Source organism: Eublepharis macularius, chromosome 19, assembly GCF_028583425.1.
Source record: "Eublepharis macularius isolate TG4126 chromosome 19, MPM_Emac_v1.0, whole genome shotgun sequence".
Taxonomy (NCBI): Eukaryota; Metazoa; Chordata; class Lepidosauria; order Squamata; family Eublepharidae; genus Eublepharis; species Eublepharis macularius.
In genome coordinates this window covers 10,760,662-10,787,206 of record NC_072808.1, presented here as the reverse complement: position 1 = coordinate 10,787,206, position 26,545 = coordinate 10,760,662, and the positions used below count along the sequence as shown (strand labels likewise).

The 26,545-nt window shown below is 46.9% G+C and overlaps 1 protein-coding gene across 1 annotated transcript in view; it reads right to left on the bottom strand.

Annotated features, from left to right (window-relative positions):
• NCKAP1L (NCK associated protein 1 like) overlaps positions 1 to 26,545 on the bottom strand; it is an 89,613-nt gene that overhangs the window by 15,192 nt on the left and 47,876 nt on the right. Inside the window, exons 21-28 of the mRNA XM_055003976.1 lie at positions 24,467 to 24,685; positions 23,449 to 23,579; positions 22,376 to 22,473; positions 20,915 to 21,008; positions 20,375 to 20,457; positions 19,361 to 19,441; positions 5,438 to 5,531; positions 1,950 to 2,066 (exon numbers count right to left, since the gene is read on the bottom strand). Of these exons, the coding sequence (XP_054859951.1) occupies positions 1,950 to 2,066; positions 5,438 to 5,531; positions 19,361 to 19,441; positions 20,375 to 20,457; positions 20,915 to 21,008; positions 22,376 to 22,473; positions 23,449 to 23,579; positions 24,467 to 24,685 (917 nt within the window). The remainder of the gene's footprint in view (positions 1 to 1,949; positions 2,067 to 5,437; positions 5,532 to 19,360; positions 19,442 to 20,374; positions 20,458 to 20,914; positions 21,009 to 22,375; positions 22,474 to 23,448; positions 23,580 to 24,466; positions 24,686 to 26,545) is intronic.

The window sequence follows — 26,545 nt, the reverse complement described above, 5'->3', positions numbered from 1 at the left end:
TAATAATAATGGGTTTCCAATTTGCCATGAATGGAGAAAGTGTTTTGTCTCTGATTAACATTGTAAGTTTGGCCATCTCCGCTCAGTCCATCATCTTTCCAGCCCAATCTTCCAATGAAGGTAGCTCCTTACACTTCCATTTTTGAGCATATTTCATATTTCTAACTGTGGCTTTAAATGCAGACCTCTGAGGTGAGGAGGAGAGGGGCTGGCTGGGTGAGTAGAATGTGACGTGATTGGATGAATAAATAATAACATTCAGTTTATATACCATTCTTCAGGACAACTTAGCGCCTACTCAGAGCAGTTTACAAAGTGTGTTATTATTATCCTCATAAAAATCACCCTGTGAGGTGGGTGGGGCTGAGAGAGCTCTGAGAGAGCTGTGAAACCTGGTTCTCCAGATTAGAGTTCTGCTGCTCTTAACCACTACACCAAACTGGCTTCCTGGATGGTGGCCGTACCCTAGAGGGTGGACTGAACTGCAGTTTTTAAACCGCTTTGATTACTGCAGTGCTTTGATTACTGCAATAACCACCATGAGGACATGCACAATTGGCTTAGCATCCACAGCGCACTGCCAACTTTACAGCAGGCCCCACCAATCGCGGCTGGCCCAGCCCACCATATCGTGCCACTTTTATTTTTTGATGCTAGGAGCATGGCTAGGCTTGTTTAGCAGACATATCTGGATGGAGAGAAATGGATTTCCTAATATCAATCCAAAAAACAAGGGGTGTGCGTTCCTCTAATATTTTCATCCCTAGACTAGTTCCCATACTCTACATCCCAACCCCATCCCTGAACTCTAAACCTGCTTCTTAATTGGTGGTAACTAAGTAGAAGGGCTCCTCTTCCTCAGGAACTACGCACCCCATCATTATTAAAAAATTTCCTACAGGCAGCAGAACTCTTTTTGGTGCATTACTGGTGGTGGAGAGTGCCCTCAAGTCATAACTGACTTACTGCAACCCCTGGCGGTGTTTTCGTGGCAAGAGACTAACAGAGGTGGCTTGCCATTGCCTGCCTCTGCAACCCCGGTCTTCCTTGGAGGTCTCCCATCCAATTACTAACCAAGGCCAACCCTGCTTAGCTTCTGACATCTGATGAGATCAGGCTCACCTGGGCTATCCAGGTCAAGACAAATGAAACCTTGCCCTCAAGTCACAGCTGACTTACGGCGACCCCTGGTGAGGTTTTCATGGCAAGAGACTTACAGAGGGGGTTTGCCATTGCCTGCCTCTGCAACCCTGGTCTTCGTTAGAGGTCTCCCATCCAGTTACTAACCAAGGCCGACTCTGCTTAGCTTCTGAGATCTGACAAGATCAGGCTCACCTGGGCTATCCAAGTCAGGTGGGGAGGGCATTACTAGCACCAGTGTAAACAGTTACTCTCCACCCATGACAACTGCATGGACATAGATCTATATATCATAAAGAGAACTGGGGAGTTCATATACACATGGCAACTCTTCCTGTCAGATGCTTTCAAGACTTCCCAATTTTCAAGGGCCAATGGCTTACTAAGGAAGAACTGCAACGTTCACTGATATGGCGGCAGGATATACCTGTCTGTACGCAAGGACACATGATTAGTGTAAAGGCTAACTCTGCTTCTCTGCTCTCTGGCAACTCCAGCCGTTCAAAATTAAATCTGTACCTGAGACCTCCCTGCCCCATCTTCCCCAGCACCCTCCTAGATGCAGTTTCCTGGTCACAATGAGCGTGATGCTCTGTTGTGAACAGGCTTGGAGACAGATATTGCTGACATCATCCTTGCTACTGAACCAAAGGAGGTTCTGGACCACCAGGTACCGCCGCCTGCAGCTACGATGACTAACACTTGCAGGCGCGTCTGCGTCTCAGGGGATGAATGTATGACTGACGAATGAATCAGTGGGAGGCAGGGGGGTTGAGAAGGAAAAACCGAAAGGCTGCGCCTTTTCTTACCGTCTATCTCAGCGGCATAGACAGAGGAAGGGTCGGTGGCCAGGAGTGGCAGAGACACGGCCACGAAGACCAGCAACAGGCAGGCAACCTTGTATTCCTCCTCGGGGGACGAGCCATCTGTCAGGGAGGCAAAAAGGATGACGTACAGGGAGAGATTTCAGTAATAAGCCCGACTTATTTGGTTGGCTCAGCAGTCTTGCCAAAAAGACAGAGGGGGGAAAAAGTTTTAAAAAGCCGTGGCAGCTCTGACAGACCGGTAAATTATCTGACGGATGGAGCCAGCAGGCTGAACGGAGCTGACGCTGCTCGGCTCCACTTGAATCGACACCCATGCCTTAGAGAAAGGCAAAGAAAGAAAGATCACCGCTAGTGCCTGGGAGAGAAGGGGTCCAAGACATCAGCCTTCCTGACATGTCCTGTTGCTGGGACTCTAGGTTACTCATCCAGACACCCCCAAAGCGAGGGACAGTATGGTCTAGGTCCATACCCACAAACACTCCCATGTACACAGCGTGTGTGTCTCTCGATTGGAAGGGGAGGGGAGGTAATTTCCTGCATTGTGCTAGGGGTTGGACTAGATGACCCTGAAGGTCCCTTCCAACCCTGTTATTCTATGATTCTGTGATTGGGTTTGTGAACACGTACTTCGCACTGCACCTCTGAACCAAGTGGGATCAGGTCAACACTGCCCCGTGGAGCACTAATCTGTCTAGAAGAGCAGTAGATAAGTGCAGTTTTTATTGCTATTATAATCTTTGAATCACCATGTATCATATACCCACATTCAAGAGAATGCAAGTAGACCTGTGGGCCAAGCTAAACATGACGAATGACACTTGAACGGCAAGTGTATTTCTCCCTGTTCACTTGCCTTCCACTCAATCCACTTGCCGTTCAAGTGTCATTCGTCATGTGTAGCTTGGCCCTATGCTGCTTGGTTTTGAGAAATTTCCAGCCCTGCTAAGAGCTGGATTCCTGATGGCAGCAGCTGCTGAGAGGAAACCTCCAAACTGGGGTAGGGAATGGGCCACAAAGCAACCCCCCTGGAGCAGGTCAAGCCCAGAAGTGACTGAGAACGAGCAACAATTGCTATTAATATGGCAACCACACACCCCTTGTGATCGTATACCTCTATGTGACTATCCTGAAATGGGTGTATGTGTTGGGGAAGAGGGGGTAAACTTCGGCAATTTTTATTTGTTTTGCTTCTCTAAACAGCATGCAGTGGGGCTAGGGAAGGGTGTCCAAGTGCGCAGATTTAAATACGAAGGACTCAGGACAAGACCAGAATGAGAAAAAATTCCTCTGACATCCAGCCTCTACCAGGAATCTCTAGGTAGCAAGGACTATCACAGCAACCCGGCAGCAAGAGTGAAGGACATGACCACTACTGCTTCTGCAAAAGCCGCTGTTGACGGCCAATGCTCCCGTGTTTTTTGAACTCAAGCAACTGTGCTGTTGACAGTGGAGGAAGAAACCGTCCTTGGGCTGTCAAACTTCCCCAACAAGGAGCTGTCCGGTCTACATGCCACTCTTCCTTGCCTCCTGCTCCCAAGCGCAGCAGTTCAGCGCAACGGATTTTCAGGTTTGCTCCTCACCGATTAATCTTTTTTCACGGTTAGAGGAGACTCCATCCCCCTATTTGATGCTAAGGTCTGAGCTCCAGCTTTTCCCACTGCTCTGGTCTGTGTGGCAACAAAGGAGAATGAGGAAGAAGCAGCCGTCTTGGGCCCAGTACACAGACTCTGCTGCTCCGAAGGACAAATTTTTAGTTGCCTTGGGATAACTTGAGACCTGTACGGAGCAGCCTCGCTTCGGCTGCTTCTACATGGGTGTCTTCCTCTGCATGGCAGACCAAGCCCCTCTGAATTCAATAGGAACATTCAGACAATCTTGTGAATATTCTACGGCTGATTCTGCACATGTTGGATAATGCACTTCCAAACCTCTTTAGAGATCATTTGGAACTGAATTTTTCAAGTGTGAAACAAAAAATTCAGTTCCAAATGATCTCTAAAGAGGATTGGAAGTGCATTATCCAACGTGTGCAGAATCAGCCTGTCTTGTTTTTCTCCTCTTTAGAAGGAAAACTCCAAGGGAGTGAGGGTGGAGCATCTGACAGCCAGCCACTGCAGGGAGGGGTGGAGCTAAACCGTCCTTCCTAAACATCATGGGGCATCTTCCTGCCTCATACCATTCCTTCTACCCCAGGCCTTTGTCCCCTCTTCCTGCCAAACTACCCTGTACCATTAACACATGGCTCTACAAGAAACGTTACAGTGGGGGATGGAGGGGGGGTTCTGGGCTGCTGGGAGGAGGCTCGTGTCACAGCAGCAATGGGGTGGTGTGTTGGCAGCAGTGATCGATGCAGGGAAAGGGTGCATGGGAATCGTTCCCACCTCTATTGCTTGTTGCTACTGCTGTCATAAAGGGCATGGTTTTGGGACTCTATTTAAGGTTGCCAGCCTCCAGGTGGTGGCTGGAGATCCTCCAGGATTACAACAGATCTCCAGGCCATAGAGATTGGTTCCTCTGGAGAAAATGGTGGCTTTGGAGGGTAGATCGTATCGCATGATGCCTCTCCCTTCCCCAAACCCCACCCTCTCTAGGTTCCACCCCCCAAATCTCCAGGAATTTCCCAACCTGGAGCTGGCAACTCTAATGCAGGTACAGTCAGTATTGATGCCACACGTTGCAACCTTCTGGACTTCAGGTCCACACTAAAGAAAAGTGACAAGACACCAACAGCACATGCCCCTGGGAGAAACTGCTCTTGTAGGATGCTGTCCTGCCTTGGAGCTGTTAGAGACAGCTCCAGGTCTTCAGGTAATGGAGTGGGAAGTGTGTGTCTCGGGGCCAAACTACAAGTGACGAATGACACAGGTTGGACACTTGTCAGCTTCCCTCAAGTTTTGATGGGAAATGTAGGCTGCTTGGCGGGAAGTTGGACGAGTGACAGTTGAAAAGTCCGTTGGACAGCAGTCGGAGAGCCAAGCTGCAAGACCAGCACGCCTACATTTCCCATCAAAACTTGAGGGAAGCTGACAAGTGTCCAACCTGTGTCAGGCATCACTTGTAGCTTGGCCCTCGGTGGCAGAACGCTGGTGGCAGAACGTCTGTGTAATTGCATGCGCTGCAAGGAATCAGCGCCTGCTGCTGCCAACCAAAGGAGACTTTAAAAAGCAAGATCAAGAAAGCCGACATTCTTGGCGAAAACCCGAGAGTGGGCCTTTAACACAAACAAACCAGTGACAGCATCCAAGTAGCGACAGCTCCCCCGAGACAAGAGTTAAATATTTATTACTGCTGAGACGACTCACAGCCCTGGAAAGATTCCCCGTGCAGCAACTCTCCAAGTGGGAGATTTCCTAATGCTAAAAAAGGCTGCCTTGTACGGATGACGAGGGCATCTGGCAGCCCCAGCAGTTCTGTCTTAAAACACTTAAAACACAACAGGCCACAGAAAGTGTACAAGCTCGTTTCCTTACCTTTTTTCAGGTTGGAGAAGGCAGTCACCAAGGCTGGATCGATGTCACAGGGGGACCCTGCAGCTGTGGCCAGTTCAAAGATGCTCAAGGTGACCTGAACGAAAGGTGGTAAAGGGCTGAACTGGATAATGTAAGAGACACACAGCTGCTGCCATTCCGCATCAGTTGGTTCTCTGTAATTATTTATTTACTTCATTTATATCCCTGCTTTTGATCTCCTCTCTTCCGTTCTATCCTCACAACAACCCTGTGAGGAAGGCTAGGCTGAGAGTTTATGTCTGGCCCAAGGTCACCCAGGCTTGTGTGGCACAGCAGAGATTTGAAACTCAGGTTTCCCAGATCACAGTCCAACGCTCTAGTCATTGCACCACACTGGCTCTCAGTAATGCCTGCTGTAATATCTAGCGCGACTCCAAGCATGTGTATCTCCCCAGTCACACTGACCAACAAGGACGGGGAAGGCTCACAGCACCTTCATGTCATGTCGCAATTTGTGCCACGGTGGATCTCACAAAGCAGAGAGAGCAAAGAGGTACAGAACAGGTGGCTACCCAGCTTTCGTCTGTCCCTCTAAAACCAGGTCTTCATCGTTCCGAATTATGAATGGGAGGGAGTTTAAAAGTTCAGATTTTTGTTGGTGAACGAAACATGTATGACTTCCTCTTGATGCCCAGCTTTGCACGCCTCTGGCAGATGGTCTTATCACACCATCCTTCTACTACATGACGCATGGAAATACACCAACAGCAAGGTCAGAGAAGTACATGAGATGCAAGCCTACGGGTACCCAGAATAAACAAACACAGAATGCACCCCTAGAACAGAAGCATCGATAAAAACTTTGCATTAGGAACCAGTCCTGCTGACCAGCTTTAAACAAATTGCTGGGCTATGGGGTGGGAAATATCCCATTTGCTCACTGCTTACGCGTGCTGTTGAAATTCTAGAACCTGTCACGCTAAAATTCTCTCTGTGTGTTATGTGCCATCAAGTCGCTTCTGACCTATGGCCACCGTACCAATGAATGCCCTCCAAAATGTCCTATCATTGACAGCCTTGCTCAGGTCTAGCAAACTGAAAGCTGTCTCTTCCTAATACTATGATTTTTTTTTTCATTTTCAGTATGTACCGCTTTCTCGCCAGGATGATGATCCAAGCATCCCACATCTGCAGTGATAAAATGGAACAAGAGGAACAAACTATGAAGTGGCATTCAAGCAAAATCCTGTATGCTCACTGAAGGATACCAAGCAGAAAATATCCCAGTCCAAAAGCCATGACAATATCAACCAGCTTCCAAAAGCACCTCGCACTGAGTTCACGCAAATCCCTTTCTTTAGACAGCAAAATTGGTGGGGGGCAAGCGCAGACAAGGTCCAACCCAAGAAGATCAGAAGAAGGGAGCTTTGACTCTCGAAAGCTCATCCCTTGAAAACCTTGTTGGCCACTGGACTCAAATCCTGTTGTTCTACTGCAGACCAACAAGGCTACCTACCAGAGAAGGTCCAACCCAAAGATCTCAAACTATCTTTTCAAAGAGAGGAGATACACATGATAAAGAGAGGAGGCTCTCCCTGTGATGTGCTAGGCAAGACATTTTGGGGCTATAATGGTATGAATGGGCTGTGTTGTTGGGGGAGAACAGAATGCCTGGGTCCTGGATTCTAGCTGCTGCCGAAAGAACTGGCTAAAAGGTTGTGAGAGCAAATGGCCCCCAAAGGAGAAGGAAAAGCTCCAAAGAGTCCCTGGAGAACCTGACAGGTGTGAGGTTACCTGCAGATCCCTATACCGGACCACGGCCACAGAGCCAATGTCTCAGGGATGAGCAAAAGTCCTGACACACAAGACTAGCAGAGCAACATGTTAAAAAGAAGCAGGCACAGAAGCAGACACCCTTCCACTCCCTCCCTATCTCCTGACAGCTTTTCTTCTGTATCCAACTTTCCTAGATCTGAACGTCCAGAAGACTCTCTTGTGTTTCTGTTCCCCAGCGGCAGAGACGAACGAACACAACTACAGCGTCAGTCAGAAGAGCCCAAACACCGGAGAAAACCGACAAGTGTGGCCAGTTAATAATTTTTTTTTAAAAAGACCTCTGCTTTGAAAGCAAATCACAGTGTGTGGCTAAGGCCGAACCGCAAGCACTGGGAGACCGGCGCTCTTCCTTGTGAAACAGAATTCAACTCGCATTTAGAATCCTGGCTTGCAGCGAAGACTGCCAGCCGCAGTTCGTGGTTTGGACTTAAACTGCGGTTTTCCAAAAAGCAGGCCCTGACTCGGATAGCCCATGTGAGCCTGATCTCGTCCGATCTCGGAAGCTAAGCAGGGCCGGTCTTGGTTAGTAATTTGATGGGAGACCTCCGATGAAGACCAGGGTTGCAGAGGCAGGCAATGGCAAGCCACCTCTGTTAGTCTCTTGCCACGAAAACCCCACTGGGGTCACCGTAAGTCGCCTCTGACTTCAGGGGTCTCTCCAGCACCAACAGAAAGCAGAGGCTGTTCTTTGGTGGGACAGGGATCGCACAATCCTGAGAATATTCCAGGATCCTTCTTCACCCACTGGAAAAACCAGGGTTGTTTTCTGAGTGTGATACCTAAGACAGGCTCCCCATGCAGAAACGCATATGCCTGCCAGCCCAATTCCCTTTCTCTTTGAGGAGGAACTATTGCATGAATCAAACCTCCGCATGGGGCATTCAATGCACCCGATATACTTTGCCTGCAGGGTGTGAGGGATGCCTGTTGACCTTCAAGTCTGGTGTGGGCTTCTGGCACCCAAGTTCAAAAAGAGTCCAGTAGCACCTTTAAGACTAACCAATTTTATTGTAGCATAAGCTTTCGAGAACCACAGCACTCTTCATCAGATGCATCTGACGAAGAGAGCTGTGGTTCTCGAAAGCTTATGCTACAATAAAATTGGTTAGTCTTAAAGGTGCTACTGGACTCTTTTTGATTTTGCTGCTACAGACTAACACGGCTAACTCCTCTGGATCTATGGCACCCAAGTTGTTTTCCTTCTTTTCTGTTGACTGGAGAGCGAGTCTCCTAGTGCGATTGCTATGAGTTTCTGGTACTCTGAGAGCCAAGGACGTTACCATGGACATCAGGAATGTGAGATAAGGCTTTAGAGGAACAAGCATATAAGAGACAGAGAACTGGAACAGAGGGATGGAGGAGGGGGAAAATAATCATTCCAAAAGGCTTTTTACTCAGATAGGAGGGCTGTATTGTAGGGAGGGGGTCTCGGATGCTTTGCTAACCAGTTAGGAACCATAGACCTCACCACTATGTTGCCTTACATATTATTTGTTGCTTTAAATATGTACTCCTATATACTACCTGTGCTTCATGCAATTCTTCAACTCTGCATTGGATCCTTGCTAATGCTATGTCTTTGTACACTTGTATCTATTTACCCTATGGCATTGCTTATGGAAATGTCCTTGATAGTTTTTGTACTAATCTCACACTACGTAATCCGCCTTGAGTCTCAGTGAGAAAGGCGGACTATAAATGACATAAATTAATAATAAATAAATTATGTGCGTGGTTTTTTTTGTAAATAAATAATTGAAATATGTCATTTTTGGAACCAGGTTTTTTTTTAAATGGGGATGTGGCCATGCCTCACTGGTGGAGTATCTGCTTTGCGTTCAAACTCTGGTATCTCTGGTCAAAAAGATCAAATAGTAGGTAATGTGAAAGCCTGGCACCTGAGACCCCACAGAGTTCCTGCTACTCATAGCACACAATACAGACCTGATAGTACAAGGGTCTGACTCAGAATAAGGTAGCTTTCAATGCAATCCCAGCAGAGTTACCCCAGCCTAAGCCCAGTGAAATCAACGGGCTTAGACTGGAGTAGATCTGCTTAGGATTGCACTTAGACGGCACTTTGGGTGTGTTGGGTCAGAATAAGCATTCAATCATGACTCAACTGTTCTTCTTGCTGTGAGGTTTTGCAGACAACTGGGCTCCTTTCACCCTGGGCTGTGGTTTCTGGTGGTTTGCACCGGATCAGAGACAAGCAGGAGCCCTTCTGCCCCTCCACCAGGCAAGCCGATGCCTTGCCTGCTAAACCTATGAAGCCAGGAATGTGTCTTCAGGTACTGTCCTGGACCGAAATCAGGCTATCAAAATGCTCACCAACCCAAAATTACCAAAGAACACACAGATGAGCAATGCTGCAATGCACTAAGTTATTGACACAATGTTCACAAAAATATTTTACACATAAATATTTTTGTGAACATTGTGTCAATAACTTAGTGCATTGCAGCATTGCTCATCTGTGTGTTCTTTGGTAATTTCAGGTACTGTCCAGCAAAGAGGAGGTTGGTTGGGAGGGAAGAGAAGAGGGTCAACTAAATCTGAAGGCTTTATGCAGCTTTCATGTAAGCTTAGCTGAGAAGGCAGCTGTGGGGGGGGGGAGAGAAAGGTTTCAAACATTGATAGCTGTTAAAAACAGAAGGGACCTCAAGCCCGCTCTTGCATGCTAGCTGAAGCAAAACTACGCATCCTGTCTTGAGGTGGCTGTGAATGACAGGGGATCGACCCTCCCCTTCCTCAGGCGGCCTGTGCCAATCAACCATCCTTGTGGGTTAAACATTGAGACTTATTCCTAAATATTTTCCAGCTCTTCATTCCCGGCTGGTTCCTTCACATTCTGTCTTCTCCAGCTACAAGATTAAAGAGTTTTAGGAACACCCCAGAGAGGCTTCAAAACAAGTGAAAGAGGTCTGTGTAACGTTCTGGAAAGCAAAATAAAGGTAAAGCTGTTCTACCGCAGAGCTCAGAGACAGGAAGGAGGCTGAGTCTTTCTGGCCAAGTTTGGTCTAATCAGCCAAAAGTGGGGTGCCAAAGGAGCGCCGAGGTGTTTCCTAGATTACAAACAGGGCTATGAGTATGCTGAAGAAACACTGAAATAGCATAAAATTCATCTCCTAAGTTTTTTTTTTAAAAAAATAAATAAATTTCTAGCCCTCAGGGCTGCAATCATAGGCTTGAAAATGTCTGGCCTACCTACGAATGACACTTGAACGGCAAGTGTATTTCTCCCTGTTCACTTGCGCTCCACTCAATCCACTTGCCGTTCAAGTGTCATTCGTCACTTGTAGCTTGGCCCCCAGAGAGGCAATGGCTGATAAAATTTCACAAGCCAGAGAAGTGGCTCAGTAAAATTTCTCCTGATTTGAGGCAAGCCTTCAGCGCCCTATCAGAATCAGAATAAATTCTGAAAAAAAGTAAACGTTGCAGAATATATTTTGAAAATCAGGGCCAAGCTACAAGTGACGAATGACACTTGAACAGCAAGTGTATTTCTCCCTGTTCACTTGCCCTCCACTCAATCCACTTGCCGTTCAAGTGTCATTCGTCATGTGTAGCTTGGCCCTCAGAAACTATGAAAAAGGCTCTTGATGTACTTTATTTATATAGGGCACAGAATTCAGTATTTTATTGCAGAATTTGTAAAGACTGAGTCTCTCTACACGAGACATCTGACACATGATGAACACGTGTCGGGACTGATGCCATGTTAACCGGGAAGGGTAGTTTAAAAAGACAACTGTCCATCTGAAAAACTGATTTTGATCAAACTAGTTTGGCTTCCCCATAGGAAATATTCCCAGATTGCATGACTCTCAAAGCATAGCTGCAAAGGAAAATAAAACTACGGTTGGGATAGGTATTTCTTCATGGTAGTTCAAGTATTCCAATATTTGTGAAAGACAGAGAAGAAGCAATTCAATAGGACAAATTCCACTTATTTAGATGGGCATTACTTTTAGACTTTTTTTAAATCTGAAAGCTGGTTGGATTCCAGAGGCAAGAGTGCTATGCCTGGAGCCAAAAGTCTGGGTTTCACAACTCAACTCTGTTGTACGTTCTCATACAACATTCTCTCCTAGCAAACAGTTCCCCGCCTATAAAATAGAAGTCAGTGGACTACTTCTCAGGGCTGTTTAGGAAGATGAACACAATAAACCTCTTTGCAAATTAAATATACTATATCCAAGATAAAGAAATGGCAGATCAAACTGGAGCTAGGGGAGTTTGAGTTATGGATGGGACAGAACACCAGAAAAAGTGAGGCAATAATTTCTCCCCCACACCGCTTGACTCTTGAATACGTGAGCATTGCTTATTTAATTTATACCCTACCTTTTCTCCAATAGATAATTTCAGGTGGCTAGCCGTGTTGTTCTACAGTAGAAGAGCAAGGCCGTTTCCACACTATTCACCTTCATGCAAAACGTCGCGCAAAAAACACCGAAGGTAGCGTCTTCTTGTGAAAGTTTTGCGTGAGAAGACGCTATCTTCTGTGGTTTTTGTGCGACGTTCCGCACTGTTCCGCATGAAGGTGCGTAGTGTAGAAACGGCCCAAGATTTGTGTCCAGTAGCACCTTAGAGACCAACTAGATTTTCATGGTGTGAGATTTCAAAATCTGGAAATCTTGTTAGTTTCTAAGGTGCTAGTGGATCTGAATCTTGCTCTTTCTCCCCAACGGGGACCCAAAGCAGCTTATATTCATTACATTACACGATATTCTCTTCCATTTTATCCTAACAACAACCCTGTGAGGTAGGTTAGGCTGAGAAAGTGAGTGACAGGTCCAAAGTCACTCACCCAAGTTCTGAAGCAGAGCTGTAGATCTGAACCTGTGTCTCCCGGATTCTTGCCTTACTAATTAACCACTATACCATCCTCTGCACTGTCATGGGGTAAGGGTGACTTACAGAACTGTCATAAAAACCAAAGAGCCCCGCTGGATCAGACACTGCTGGACCCAGCTAGTCCAGCATCCTGTTTCACACAATGGCCACCCATTGACTTCGATAGAAGGAGGCTCATTTCGAAGGGGAACACGCAGGAACGCAGTTCCGGCAGTTCCCCAAAGAGGTCACATGTCAGGTGGCCCCACCCACCTGACTCGGCTATTTTGGGCCCGTTTCGTCCTAGATTGGGGCCGAAACGGCCCGGTTCGGGCCTCTGACGGGTGGTGGATCACTCTCCTGCTCAGCAGTGGCCCGATCCTGACCATTTCAGGCCCCTTTTCGGCCATTTTCAGCCCCTTTTTGCCATTTTGGGCCCAATTTTGTCCCTGAATAGCCAGGATTGGGTCCAAAATAGCCAGGATAGGTGATGTCAGGGGGTGTGGCATAAGCAAATCAGTTATGCCAATGGCACATTTCTGGTGATGTCAAGGGGTGTGGCATATGCTAATGAGTTGTGCTAATGAGTTCCTCCAGCTCTTTTTCTACGAAATGACCCCTGGATAGAAGGGTGCTGCTGTACTTAACATGGCAGCATCGGGTGGCTGTGTGCAACAGCCACCCGACGCTGCCATCTTACTGCACAAGTCTGTGCCAGGAAGGACATTCTACAGGAGACACATAGAGCTCTGTGGGACAACAGCTCCTTTCGCCAGGGCAACAACAGTTGTCCGCTCTTCTTTCTTTGAGAAAATCTGGGATGTAGGGAGGAAAAGGAAGGGAGATGAAGAAGCAGCTTCCTCTTCAAAGGAAAAAAAGAAGCCTGCGGAGCCAGCTCTGCCTAGATCCCCAGAGACATGCTGCCTTGAAAGAAACCCAAAGAAGAGGTGATGTCTCTAAGCATTAGGAAGGGGACTGTGGCAGCAGAGCCACAGGGAAGCTCAGCCGTGCCGCATGTAGCTATGCAACCAGGGCATTCGCTCCTTTCAGCTGGCAATTGGGCTGGGCAACTGCACTTAGCCAGCCAGCCCACCTGGGGTAACCTGAACATGCAAGACAAGAGAATAAACAGACCCCTCGAAGCTGTCGTTGATGCCGCCGTGCCCTTTGCCTGCGGAGCTGGTCCTTGTTGGTCGCCGCAAGCATGCAAATGCACACACACACATACCTAAGTTAAAAGAGCAGAACGGTTGCCAAGTAGTACTTTCTAAATTTAGGCACTCACAGGCTGCAGAAAAATCAGCAAGTGTAGAACTGAAAGCTTGAAAAACCTGATTGGAATTTGGCCTCAAAGCAAACACAAAACATGCAATAGAAATTAGGCATCTACACACATGGGTTTTTAGTTGGATTTGCCCAGGGTCTCTGCAGGTTCTGGAAGGGGCAGGAAAACATTATATTGGATAGTGGGAATCATGATGGTGTGTAAATTTGGGATCCAGCAAAGGAAAACCTAAAAGTGCCCTCACTTAGACAGACAGACAGACAGACAGACAGACAGACACACACACACACACACACAAACACACACACACACACACACACAAGGCCAGATATCAGGGCCATTTCCACACGGCTTACCTTGTTCCGGAAAACAGCGAAATCTCGCGCGAAATCTTGTGAGAAGACACTGTTATCAGCGTCTTCTCATGCGATTTCGTGCAAGATTTCGCTGTTTTATGGAACAAGGTAAGCTGTGTGGAAACGGCCCAGGGGAACGCTAGAGAATATCATTCAGTACGCCCTATGTAAAATTATGTACACTTTCCCTGCAAACTATTTCATGTTTTGCTATTGCTTTCTTGATTATTATTATTTTATCATTCCTAAAAACTGCATTTGTATAGCAATATAGGACTATGAAATCACAGACAGCAGATAGCTAATATATCAGTTATATCTATCAAGCCCTCAGCTATCTTGGAAAGAGTGATTTGCTTATAATCCTACTTTTGGTTTAATTAGTATAGCTATGTTCTTCCCTCAAGGCACAAGACGATGGTGTACGGCTGTGTTGGCGAAGCTGTGGGATAAGAGGTGGCAATTAATCAATGCTTTAATTATTAAAATGGGAAATCCTTGAGTTAACACTTGCTGAAACTCACTCAATACAGAGATTCATCCCTTAATACACCACAAAAAGATGTGTGTGGTTATTGAGTATTGAGGGAAAACATGCCATGTTAGCATTCAGGACAGGATTCATTCTTGGCTGCTTCAAATTTATTTAGATGTACCCCAAAACATTGTGGTTTTTTGCCATGAGAAGAGACGGGGCTTAAAACTACCTGGATTTTATGTCCCCCTCTCCCCTTTGGCCTTCTGCAGTGAAATACTTATGATGTGAGAGATTTGGGGGTTTCAACAACCCCAAGCGTTACACCTCCTTTGTCCCGAACCCCAAATTTTGGGGATGGCAGGAGCTTGAGAATATTTCTTCACTGCACATGGCCAGTGGCCCACGTTCTTTCACATAGGCAAGTTGTTGCAAGACGGCTTACAGTTACTGACTAAAAACAGATACCTGGCCAAATTAAACCACACGTTCCTTTTTCTCCTCCTGTCCGTGCCCCACGGTCCCACCTATTTCTGAGGCAAATTCCCCATGGCAAACAAAGGAGACAACTGCTATGTAGTATAAATCTCTGTCAGGAGGTGGAGATTCTTCCCCCAATCGGCAGCTGCTGCAGGCTGGAAAAGGGGGAAGATGCTGATGACTAGCCAGTGGTGCAAGGTTACTACTGCAGTGGCACAAAGTGAAGACATTTTAGGCTCCCTCTCAGGGCCAAGCTACACATGACGAATGACACTTGAACGGCAAGTGTATTTCTCCCTGTTCACTTGCCCTCCACTCAATCCACTTGCCGTTCAAGTGTCATTCGTCATGTGTAGCTTGGCCCTCAGAGTTCAGGTGATTGGCAGTGCTGAGGCAGATCCCTCAGAGCTGCCAAACTGACTAGTGGTGCTGGAATGCGAAAAGTGGTGGCCTATACTGGCCCCAGGCCAGGATTTGTGATGGCTGCTCCTGGCCTTGTGTGAAGGTGGTTCTCCTCACAAAATGGCAAAGAATGATAGGGGGCAGTACTCAACCTGTGAAACGCCCTTTAAAAGTTGGCATAGGCCTATGAAGAAACACTGCAGCCCCGCCCCTAAGCTAAGAGGAGAGGATCCAGGGTGCCTTCCACCCCTTTTCTTCTTACTCTGTGGCCTTGAAGGACAGCTGGACTCTACTGAGAGCCAGTTTGGTGTAGTGGTTAAGAGCGGCGGGACTCTAATCTGGAGAACCAGGTTTGATTCCCCCACTCCTCCACTTGAAGCCAGCTGGGGGACCTTGGCTCAGTCCAGCTCTCTCAGAGCTCTCTCAGCCCTACCCACCGCACAGGGTGACTGTTGTGGGGATAATAATAACATACTTTGTAAATTGCTCTGAGTGGTTAAGTTGTCCTGAAGGGCGGTATATAAATTGAATGTTGTTATTGTTACTGGGAAGGGGATCACTATTAAAAGAGGAGGGTTTATCAGATCCTCCCTCACACACATGCACGTTCCAAATTTGTTCCTGCCTGCCACCGCAGACAAGGAAGGACCAAACAGGACAGACGCAAAGGGCTGGGACAGAAAATCATCCGCATCACAGCAGGAAAGAGGTAACCGGACGATTCCTTTCCAAGCAATCTAGACAACAGCAGCTTGCACATTTGCCTGAATATCTCCACATCGTCAAAACCATCTCCAGACTTCTTTTTAAAAAATAAAAGCTTGAAATTAAAAAAAGGGCCATGATATATTTCTAAGGGGACACAGCCCCCACAAGGCTCTTAGAATCATAGAGTTGGAAGGGGCCATACAGACCATCTAGTCCAACCCCCTGCCCAGTGCAGGATCAGCCTGTAGCTATAGAGCTGGGGGCAAGTTTTTACATGAACCCTGAATGGCATAGAACAAAGGGCAGCGGCAGCTATCCTGGAGGACATATATAAAAGGGGGGGAAGGTTATACAGGTAAGTATGGGGGGGAAGCTGCTAGTGGGCCACAGTTATGCCCCCTACCATTCCCTTTTGTCAAGATGGAGCATGGGATGGGTACAGACAAACGACCTTCTGGTCACCTGCATTGGCAGACTCCCATGTGGTCAATTTGACTCCAACCCCCTTTTCCTGCAAATCTCTTGTGCTGGATGTCTCCTAGCCCAAGACCGATTTGCGCCCCGTTGTCATTCTGTTCAGGGGAGAGGTTCACTAACTCTGACACAGACCACTCCGTTTCCCTGCAAACTGGCTGAGGATGCAAATCAGGATAGCTCTATTTATCGGCAGGACCTTACCGCTAATAATAATTGTAATTAACTCTGAGGCAGCAGGGAGGAGGAAGTGGGTTAGATAGAGAATAGCGCTACCCACACGGCTTTGGAATTAATCAACTTCGTCGTTTATATTCTTCATGCACATCCCTTGCTTCCCAGGCTTGTTAAGGTAAGGTTAGGGACAGCAACCAGCTCTAGATCGCATACTGCGGTGAACGGCTGCCCCTGCTGGCAAGACCCAGAAATCTAAGGAGTTCAAAGCTGAGAAGCATACAGGTAGTACAACCTAAATGGCCAAAAGCCAGACTCTGTGATTCCTGGCCTTAATAACGAAGTAGCCAAAAAAAAGAAGACAATACCATAAGCAAACTGTTTAAGAGCAATCAGGGTTTAAATATATACATTTTTTTCTGATTTATATATATTAAAGTTTTTTTTAAAAAAAATAAAAAGATACAAATTTTAACATTTTTATTATTCTGACATCAAAAGCACAATACCAGAACTACTCAGCTAAAGTTAAGGGTCGGACTAGGATCTGGGATTCGAATCTCTACTCTGCCATGGAAGCTTACTGGGGGTTCTTGGGCTATTGCTCTCTCTCAGCCTAACCTACCTCACAGGTTTGTTGTTTTGAGGATAAAATGGAGGAAGGGAGATCAATGTTGTAAGCCACTTTGGGTCCCTAGTGGATTTAAATATCTGAAACAATTGCTTGCAATTCAATAGCTACATACAAACAATCATATGCCCACAATGTAATCTAGATGTAGTTTATTTCAAATATGTGTATATGATTTCCGTACCTTCGTTTCTTGTGGTTTAAAACAGTTTCTGTTTCCTTTAAAACCCCGAGGCAGAACACACGGTCAAGTCTGCTGCACTGGGCACCAAGGGTCAGAAACAGTTTTCTTTTTTCCTTAGATTTTGGAGTTTAGATTGCTGGTCTGGACAGCTGGAGGGGTGGAAGGTTAGGCTCACGTATCCTGCTCAACACTTTTGGGTAGGGCCACACCCATGGCCCTCATTCGGAGGAGTAACCATCAAGGAGTAGGAGAGTTGCCCCCCCCCAGACGTCCATCCCAGGTGGACTGCAGAAGCGATTGCTCTGCGGCCTGCTTTGGGTAGCAGCGCAAGAGGAAGCGTGCACCTCATCTCATGCCGCTGCTCTCCATCCAGGATCCATCCACAGAAGAGTGCAATCGGTGCTCTCTCTGCCCCTCCCCAACTCGGAGCCTGCCAGGGCAGCAGGAAGGAGGGCACTTGGGACAACTCAACAGCTTGATCCTGCCCTGCTGACATAAGCATTCACAGAGTATTTAGAGCACTTCAGATGTATGATCTCAAGAACCATTTTTCAACTGTGGAAAGGATATCTGTATTATTATCGCTATGGTACCGTGTGGCTGCAGCTGCCAGAAACAAACAAGTAGGAGAAGGGATACTGGTTTCCCGAGTCCCCCATCTTTCTCAGATGGCTCTTCCAACTGGAATGCCAAACGTTTGATCCCGGAGCTCAGGTTTTCCCAAAATTATCTCTGGCTGCAGCGTCTGCAGCAGCGTATCACTTGGAGCTGAAGTACTCCCGAAATTCTCAAGGCCGAGGTGTCATCGCCACGACAACATCAACCAGAACTGAGCTGGATAAGTCACAGCATGTCCAAGGATAATGGGCGCCAGGAAAGATGAGCAAACCCTCACAAAAAAAACCCAAAAAAGATACCTCGCTTCCTCAGGAGTGTGAAAAGAATCGGAAGGTGACAGAAACACAACTTTGCTTCATCAGGGTCTGTGTGTGTGTGTGGGGGGGATCAAACCCATTCAACCCATCTTTGCTGGCACCATAATATGAGCCTGTGCCCTCTACTTCCTTGCTCTATTATCTGCAACATTAAACTTGGAGATGGCAGCGCCCTTTAGGGATGACTGCCAAAGAGCCGTTTTAAGTTGCATCGCCCTTTCATGGTGCACTTTGGGCATAAATGGTTTACAGACTGCACACCGCACAGTGTCATGGCCCTTGCCCAGACAAAGAAGACATCTGTCATGCCCATCTGACTGGGCCATCTTCGTCCCACATTGTGAATACTTCTTGAACAGGGCCATGGAATCGAAGGCATGAACTCGCATCTGTAGTGGTTGGAACCAGCAGCAGCGCCAGGGTTTTCGGCGGCTGCAGCTGGCCAGTGAGCCGGGCGCGTGTGCGCATACGCGCACACATGCACTGGCCTGCGTGATGATGTCACATGTGACATCATCACGGGCGCGCGCATGCCACCGACCCAATTGTTGCAGTGGGTGGCTGGGATGGTGCACAGGTGGCCTCCCAGCGCTCCTGCTTGGTTGCCCTGCGCCGCTGCAGACACCTGCCCATGGCTGCTGTGCCCGGCTGGGGGTGTGTGCTGGAGGCGGCGCGGGGTGGGAGGGCTAGGAGGCTGCAGCTCCATGGCATGCGCTCCTGCCCCCCGCGCCTCCTCCGGTGCCCCCTCCGGCACTCTGCGCCCCGAGGCCCCAGCCTACCTGGCCTCAATGGGCGCGCCAGCCCTGGTTGGAACTGAGGAGTGGAGAGAAGACATGACTTTCTTTGGTGGCACCAAAAAAAGGACTGAGGGAGGGGGCCACCCGCCCCTCCTTTTAGAGCTATGCCCAGGAGGAAACTGCACAAAAAGGCTAAGGAAGTGTCTTGTGCCTTTGGAAGATCTGCAGCTGGCCTGCGCATGCGCAGTTTTGATAGGGGACTGCACAAAATCCATGACGATGAACAGAACAATTCAATCCAACATGAACCTTAACCACATATGGGAGGATTTAAAGAACCTTTGTTGTTTTCCCAGCGTAGGGAGATCAACAGTACTAAGAAACCTGAGTGGAAGACAGGTCATGAGTGAAAATGCACTGAAACTTACCTTGATATCCGTATCGGGGGTCACAAATTCCTTCAGACACTCAATGGGGCCCATCAGAAAAGGGCAGCGATTGGTGAAGACCTACAAAAATCGCAGCACAAAGGGTGAGACCAAAAGCAAGGGCTTGATCTTACTGCTTTAATGTTGTATGACCTGCTCTTCCACAGTCTCTGTTTTATTACATTGATATCTTGCTTTTCAGCCATGGAACTCACACATAAATTCCCAAGACTTCTCCCAGGTCCCAACCAGGCACTGATCAGAACCAAGCCTGTTTAGTGTCATAGAATCATAGAATCATAGGATTGGAAGGAACCTGTGGGGTCATCTAGTCCAACCCCCTGCACAAGGCAGGAAATTCACAACTACCACCTCTTTCAGTGACACATCCAGTGACCCTTAACTGCATGCCCTGAAGATACCAAAACACCGTCAGGATCCCTAGCCAAACTGGCCTGGGGAAAATTGCTTCCTGACCCCAAGTGGTGATTTGCATTACCCTGGGGATGTAAGATGGGGCAGCGAGAATTAAGCGCTGGTACAACCCTTCCTGCCCTCCCTCTCATGATCTGCCCAGGTTCACAGAATCAGCATTGCTGTCAGGTGGCCATCTAGCCTCTGCTTAAAAACCTCCAAAGAAGGAGAGCCCACCACCTCCCGAGGAAGCCTGTTCCAGTGAGGGACTGCTCTAACTGTCAGGAAGTTCTTTGTGATGTTTAGCCAAAAACTTTTTTGATTTAATTTCAAGCCGTTGGTTCTGGTCCGACCTTCTGGGGCAGTGGAAAACAATTCCGTGCCATCCCCTATATGACAGCCCTTCAAATACTTGAAGATGGTTATCATATCGCCTCTCGGTCGTCTCCTTCGTCAAGGTTGTTGTATTAACCTTTCTAACCGCTAATCTGCACCTATCACCTATCCAGCACCACCGGAACAAAGGCGCAGAAAGGAATGCATTTGATCTATGAGCATAGTGTGGCTTTTTGTGTGTGCAAAAATCGTGCAACCACTCACTTCTTGAAGGCCCTCCTGGGCTATGGACCGGAACCAGAGAATCTCCCCAATAATGGTCATCCTCTTCAGCACATTTTCTATGGCTGGGAAGAACAAGGGATTGATTAGTTCTAACCTTCTATGCACCAATAAGTTTGTTGTAAAGCATTTGTAGGGTTATTTCTGGGGGAAAAGCAACCTGTATGGACATACCGTCCTTTTTGAGAAAACCTCCACTTAGGATGGTTAACGCAGTTGCACTTTTAGATTTTTGGGGGGTATCTAGGTCTCTTACGACACGGCTTCTTCTGGAGGTTTACTGGATTTTTTAATAAATATATGAAAAGCGGCAGTCCTTTTTTGTCTATTTGCAACATCTTTAAAGCTCTTTGTTGCTCTCATGCAATAAGTTTTTTTTTTCCGTTGTCGCTCCAGACATAGTGATAAACCACTCACCCCAAATTCATCCCCACCAATGGCTGCTTGGTAGTATCTGGAGCAGATGACTTTACACAACAGAGCTGTACAGGATAATACCTGGACATTTTACATGGCACTTACCTGTGAGGCGGGGCAGGAGCATTGCCATCTGCTCCACCTGGTAGAAGTTAGATCGGATCTGAACTAGGACATCCATATTCTCAATCACTAGTTTCTAGAAAAGAGAAATCTGATCATATCACATAGAAATTTTGAAAATGTAGCATATTGATGAAGTCCAGACAAGATCCTCAATACCAAACAGTTTGTCAACCTATGGCATGCTTTAAGGCCTTTACCAGACATGCCATATGAGTTCCATGTTCAGCACTCCTATGAATTATTTAATTTTCAAGCATGCTGGGCCCCATTTAGAACAGGATAGTATGCAGGGAGAAGGGGTTTAAGCCGCCCACTCCTGGTGCTATTTTCCTGACCCGAAACAGCCCTAGGGAGCCAGTGTTTGCCCAGTAGGGAACATATCAGTTTCCTGGTGCTGTTTTGGATCCAGAAAACGGTGCAAGGATAAGGCTTAAAATCTCCCTCCCCATGTGCCAGTGTCCCAACACAAACTGGGCCCCGGCAGCCATTAAAATTAAGTTTAAAAAATGGCTGGGAGCTGGAACTGTATCTCTGCTACTGATAAATATATAAGGCGGAGTGGAATAGGAAATGGGTCTAAGAGTCAGAGAGAATGAGAAACAGGGTAGGAGTCAGCACAGCATCTCTCAGAGTAAGCACAGAGGCTGGGAGGAGGGGACTTAGTAATATCTGGTTCCCTTCCCCTCTTGGGGAACTAACTGGTTGGGCCAACCAGGCAGACTGTCCTATAATATCCCATCAGGGACATTGTTCCTATCACCAATTGCAGTGGGTGACTGGCTGCCTCTGCCCTGCAGCCCAGACCAGCCTGGGCATAAGCCCGTATGGAGAGTTGTAGCAACCCGATTGACTGCCCTAATATATTTGGACCATTGTAAACAAAGCTTTGGAATACTGTCATGACAATAAGTAATCCTGCCCTGACCTTCCCAAATCCTAATTAGGTCTGCTGCTCTCTTGAGAACATAAGAGGCGACCTGCTGGGCCAGATCAGTAGCTCTGTGTAGTCCAGCATCCTGGACTGCAGAGTGGCCATCCAGGTGCCCAGGAGGGCCACAAAGCATGGCATGGAGGCTACGCCCTTCCTCTGATGTTGCCTTCTGGTACTGCTGTTCAGACGTTTCCTATCTCTGAATGAGAAAGTTCCCTTCGGTCACTATGGCTAATAACCACGGATGAACCTCGCCTCCGTGGTTCTGTTGAATCCCCTTTTAAGGCTGTCTCTGCCTGTGGCCATCACTACATCCCGTGGCAGCAAATTCCATAATTTAATTATTCTGTAAGTAAAGAGGCGTTTTCTTCTATCTGTCCTGGATCTATCACCCATCAACTTCCTTGGATTCAGGACGGACAAAAGGAAATCCTTCTTTACTCTTATCCCTACCCTGTTCTTCTAGTCTGAGTACATGATGGCCCGCAAGACAGCAAATCCTTTTTTACCTTCAGCTCCACCATTTGTGAGGTGATATGCCACATGAGGTTATCGCTGAGGAACTTCATACCATAGGGCCCGAGGAGCTCAGCCAGGGCTCGCATCTCTGCACAGGGAGGAAAAGAAAGCATCAATCGGCTCCTCTTTACAGTACTTAGAGATTGCGTTCTGTTGGGAGCCGCTGCATGAACAATGCCTCGATCAATCGCTTTTTTCCTAGCAGAGGCCAAGCGCTGGCTCTTCCTTTGATTAGGGAAGCAGAAGCCTCGGATGAGTGACTGAACAGAAATGTATAAATTGTCTTTTGATTCGGGCATCATTTCTCTGCCTCCAGCAGAATCATTCAGGCTTTCTGCCCTGATTGGCTGAGAACGTAGAGCCAAGCCACAAGTGACGCCTGACACAGGTTGGACACTTGTCAGCTTCCCTCAAGTTTTGATGGGAAATGTAGGCATCCTGGTCTTGCAGCTGTAATGGAGAGCCAAGCTGTAAAACAAGGACGCCTACATTTCCCATCAAAACTTGAGGGAAGCTGACAAGAGTCCAACCTGTGTAAGGCATCACTTGTGGCTTGGCTCGTAGAGACTTCTGACTGTCCAAGAACCACCTGACGGAGAGAGCTGTAGTTCTCGAAAGCTTATGCTACAATGAAGTTGGTTAGTCTTTAAGGTTAGTCTTTACTGGACTCTTTACTATTTTGCAACTACAGACTAACATGGTTAACTCCTCTGGATCCAAGAACCATATACTACTTTTTTTTAAAAGGATATATAAAATCCCGAACCTGAATATTTTGCTGGAGAACACAGCCAGCCACGCAAAACTACCAGACTCTCCTCTGCCTGATGTGACTGCCCAAGCCTTAGCTACCATTCCCCCTTTCCTTCACCCCTCTGCTATATACTACCTTCATCACCTGCTACAATCTGAGGACTCGGAATTCATTTGAGCCCATGTGGATTCCATGCCCTTCCATGGGCCAGCAATGACCAAGAACTTCTTGGGAGGATATATCTACTCATTGGCTCGACCATCACCTCTGTTCTGAGTCGAGAGTCACCGGGACAAAACCGGCACCCACCTGAGACGTCAGAAAACTCTTCCGCACTGAAGGTTGGCTCTCCCTCTTTGGGTAAACTGACAAAAGCACGCATGCCAGGTGAAAGAACAATGGTGCCCATGCTTGCTTGGCGTAAAAGGGACTCCAGGTACCTGGGAAGGGGCAGCAAGAGACAAAAATGTGCCATCCTGAACATTTCCAGTGTCTTTTTGTCCAAATCACTGCACTACCCTACACTTTGTACTTCTGCAGCACAAGTGCATATTTTCATTGCTTGCTTGCTTCCATCTCTTTTTACAAGTGAATGTTTAGGCCGTATTGCTGCAAAGGCCTTAGGGCTGAGATGATACGGCCAACGCCTGATGGAACTTCAGAAGCCTCCAAGTGCTGTGTGGGACTTCCCATTGTCAGAGGGAGCGGAGGAGGCTTTGGTCTCCTGTAGAGCACCTTCATTCTCTGCATGGCTAACTAAAGCACAATCAGCAAACAGGGCAAGCTTGCATCACGTGTGCATGGATCACAAACTGTGGCTTGTTCTTGGCTGAGCATACATAGCCAGGCTGAAACACAGATGTTGGGAACCCCAGCACAGAATTTCAAAACTTTGAAACTATGGCCTTAAGTGATCCCGAGAACTGCTATCTGCCCTGTTGGGGGCCCATTTACAAGTTCTTTGTATGTTGCCTGTAATTTTTCCCAACAGGGCAAATAGTAGCTCCTATCTGACTTTCTGTTATTACTTACATTTGCAATGGTTTGCATTTTAAAAAAGAGACTGTAGAGTCCAGTCATGCCTTGAAACTTACTCTCTGCTCCCTCTGACTCCAGACGTAAGACTGTAACTGCTCCATGGCTGGGAAAAACACTCTGCACTTACTCAGATGAACTCTCTGACGCCTTATATATTGCAGGGCTGGGTTTTGATGTTTAGAAAAGTTACTGGGATGGGAACAATTATGCCCTGCCTGTGATCACAGGAAACTGTCCCTATAGACCCTCCCATTTCCTCCCTTCTATCTCCATATGCTTTGCCACCTACCAGTTAGTGTAGAGTGTGGTGAGGGTCTGTTCACCGGCTGCATCCAGAGGCTGGGTCTGCTGCAGAAGCACGTTACGGAGCAGGCGCCCCGTGTCCAGCCCCACGCGATGCATCAGGGAGACCAAGAACGTAGTGTACGCCTGCACGCTTGCCAACACTTCGGAGGGCCGTGCCAACTCTGCAGAGCCTGGGCTCGCCTTCGCCAGACGCACCAGCGACCTGGAATGTGCAGGAGACACTGGAGGGACTCCAGCCGAAACGAAGAACGCACCCAAACGGCCCCTCCTACACATCTGACAATGCAAAGTGCAGAGACTGGCATACACTCCCAACCAGGTTCCCGGTGCAGCGTTATATCCCACCCCTTAAAGGTGGTTTCCTAATAACCAAATAATGTTAGAAAAGAACAGGGAGGCCTTTTTCGTTACATGGCGGCAGCAGCTAGAGTGCAGTATGCCGTGAGATGGAAAGCTGTTGTCTCCCCTGCATTGTCAAAGTGGATAGATAAGGTCTACGACACCAAAAAAATTGGCAAATATGACTAATGTTATGTCAAATGAGTGTTGGAAATGTCAGGAACATGAAGGTTCTTTTTACCATATGTGGTGGACTTGTGATAAGGCAAAACAATTTTGGTCTTCTATTTATGTCGAAATATTAAAAGTTTTGAAGTGTAATTTGCAGGAAAATCCTGAAATGTTTTTGTTAGGACTCAATATGGAAACTGTAAATATGAAGGACAGAACATTATTATGGTATATGATTATAGCTGCAAGACTGTTGTATGCGCAATATTGGAAACAAGATAAGATACCAGAAGTTGATGAATGGATACAAAAACTTCTGCATATGGTGGAAATGGACAAACTAACTAGAAAGCTAAAAGAACAAAGTTTAGATGATTATTTGATGGACTGGAAAAAAAAATTAAAGATTATTTGGAAAAGAAATGGGATGTAAAGGACCAGTTGTGGTCCATGGAGAACTTTTGATGAGTATTATGTAATCTGTTGAATTTTATATTGACTGTAACTTTACCTTAAAAGAATATGAGAAATAATAGAATTGGAGGGAATATTATGTGAATTAAAGGGTATAAGTGCTGTTGGAGGTCAGAAGGGAGGGGAAGGGAAGGGTGGGTTGGGATGAAATATGTATTTTGTAGGAGAAAGAGATATTGAAGTGATTATGTTTTTCAACTTATCCAATAAAAATGTTTTAAAAAAAAAAAAAAAAGATAAGGTCTACGAATAGGCATCAATGGCCAAATTAACTACATGTACATAATAGACCAATAGCTGAATTTGGGAGGAAATGGAAGGATTTCTTTGACTACATAGGCCAGAACTAAGATTAAGGTAACTCACTACAAAGATAAGAGGATAAAACACAGGGAAATGATTAATCAAAATCATTCTATCCTGCACACACATCAGCCAGCAGAACGAGCTCTCAACCACCTATAATCACGCTTCCTATGCCACAGGATAGACTCTGCTAACAACCCAAACATGGAATCCTTTAATTAGGTTTCTGGGGCCTACATAACGATTTATTTATCATTTGTAAGTATAGCAAATATATTAGAAAGCTCCAGTGCTCTTTCTTCACAAGGCAAATGGTGCTGTAATTAGCTGCCCCTGGAACGTCCCCTCTTTTGGAGAAAGTGTGAAAGCCAAAATATGGTAGACGGCTTCAGAAAGGAGCATCGTTTGACCCAAAAGATGTTATGGTAAACTACAGCTAACAACAATAGCAACATTTGGTTTATATACCGCCCTTCAGGACAACTTAATGCCCACTCAGAGCGGTTTACAAAGTATGTTATTATTATCCCCACAATAACAAACACCCTGTAAGGTGGGTGGGGCTGAGAGAGCTCTGACAGAGCTGTGACTGACCCAAGGTCACCCAGCTGGCTTCAAGTGGAGGAGTGGGGAATCAAACCCGGCTCTCCAGATTAGAGTCCCGCACTCTTAACCACTACACCAAGCTATGGAAACATGTATCCAACTGAAGTTGTGTGTGGATCAGACTGATGCTATATATTTGGCCCAATACTACCAGAGATGTGCTAAA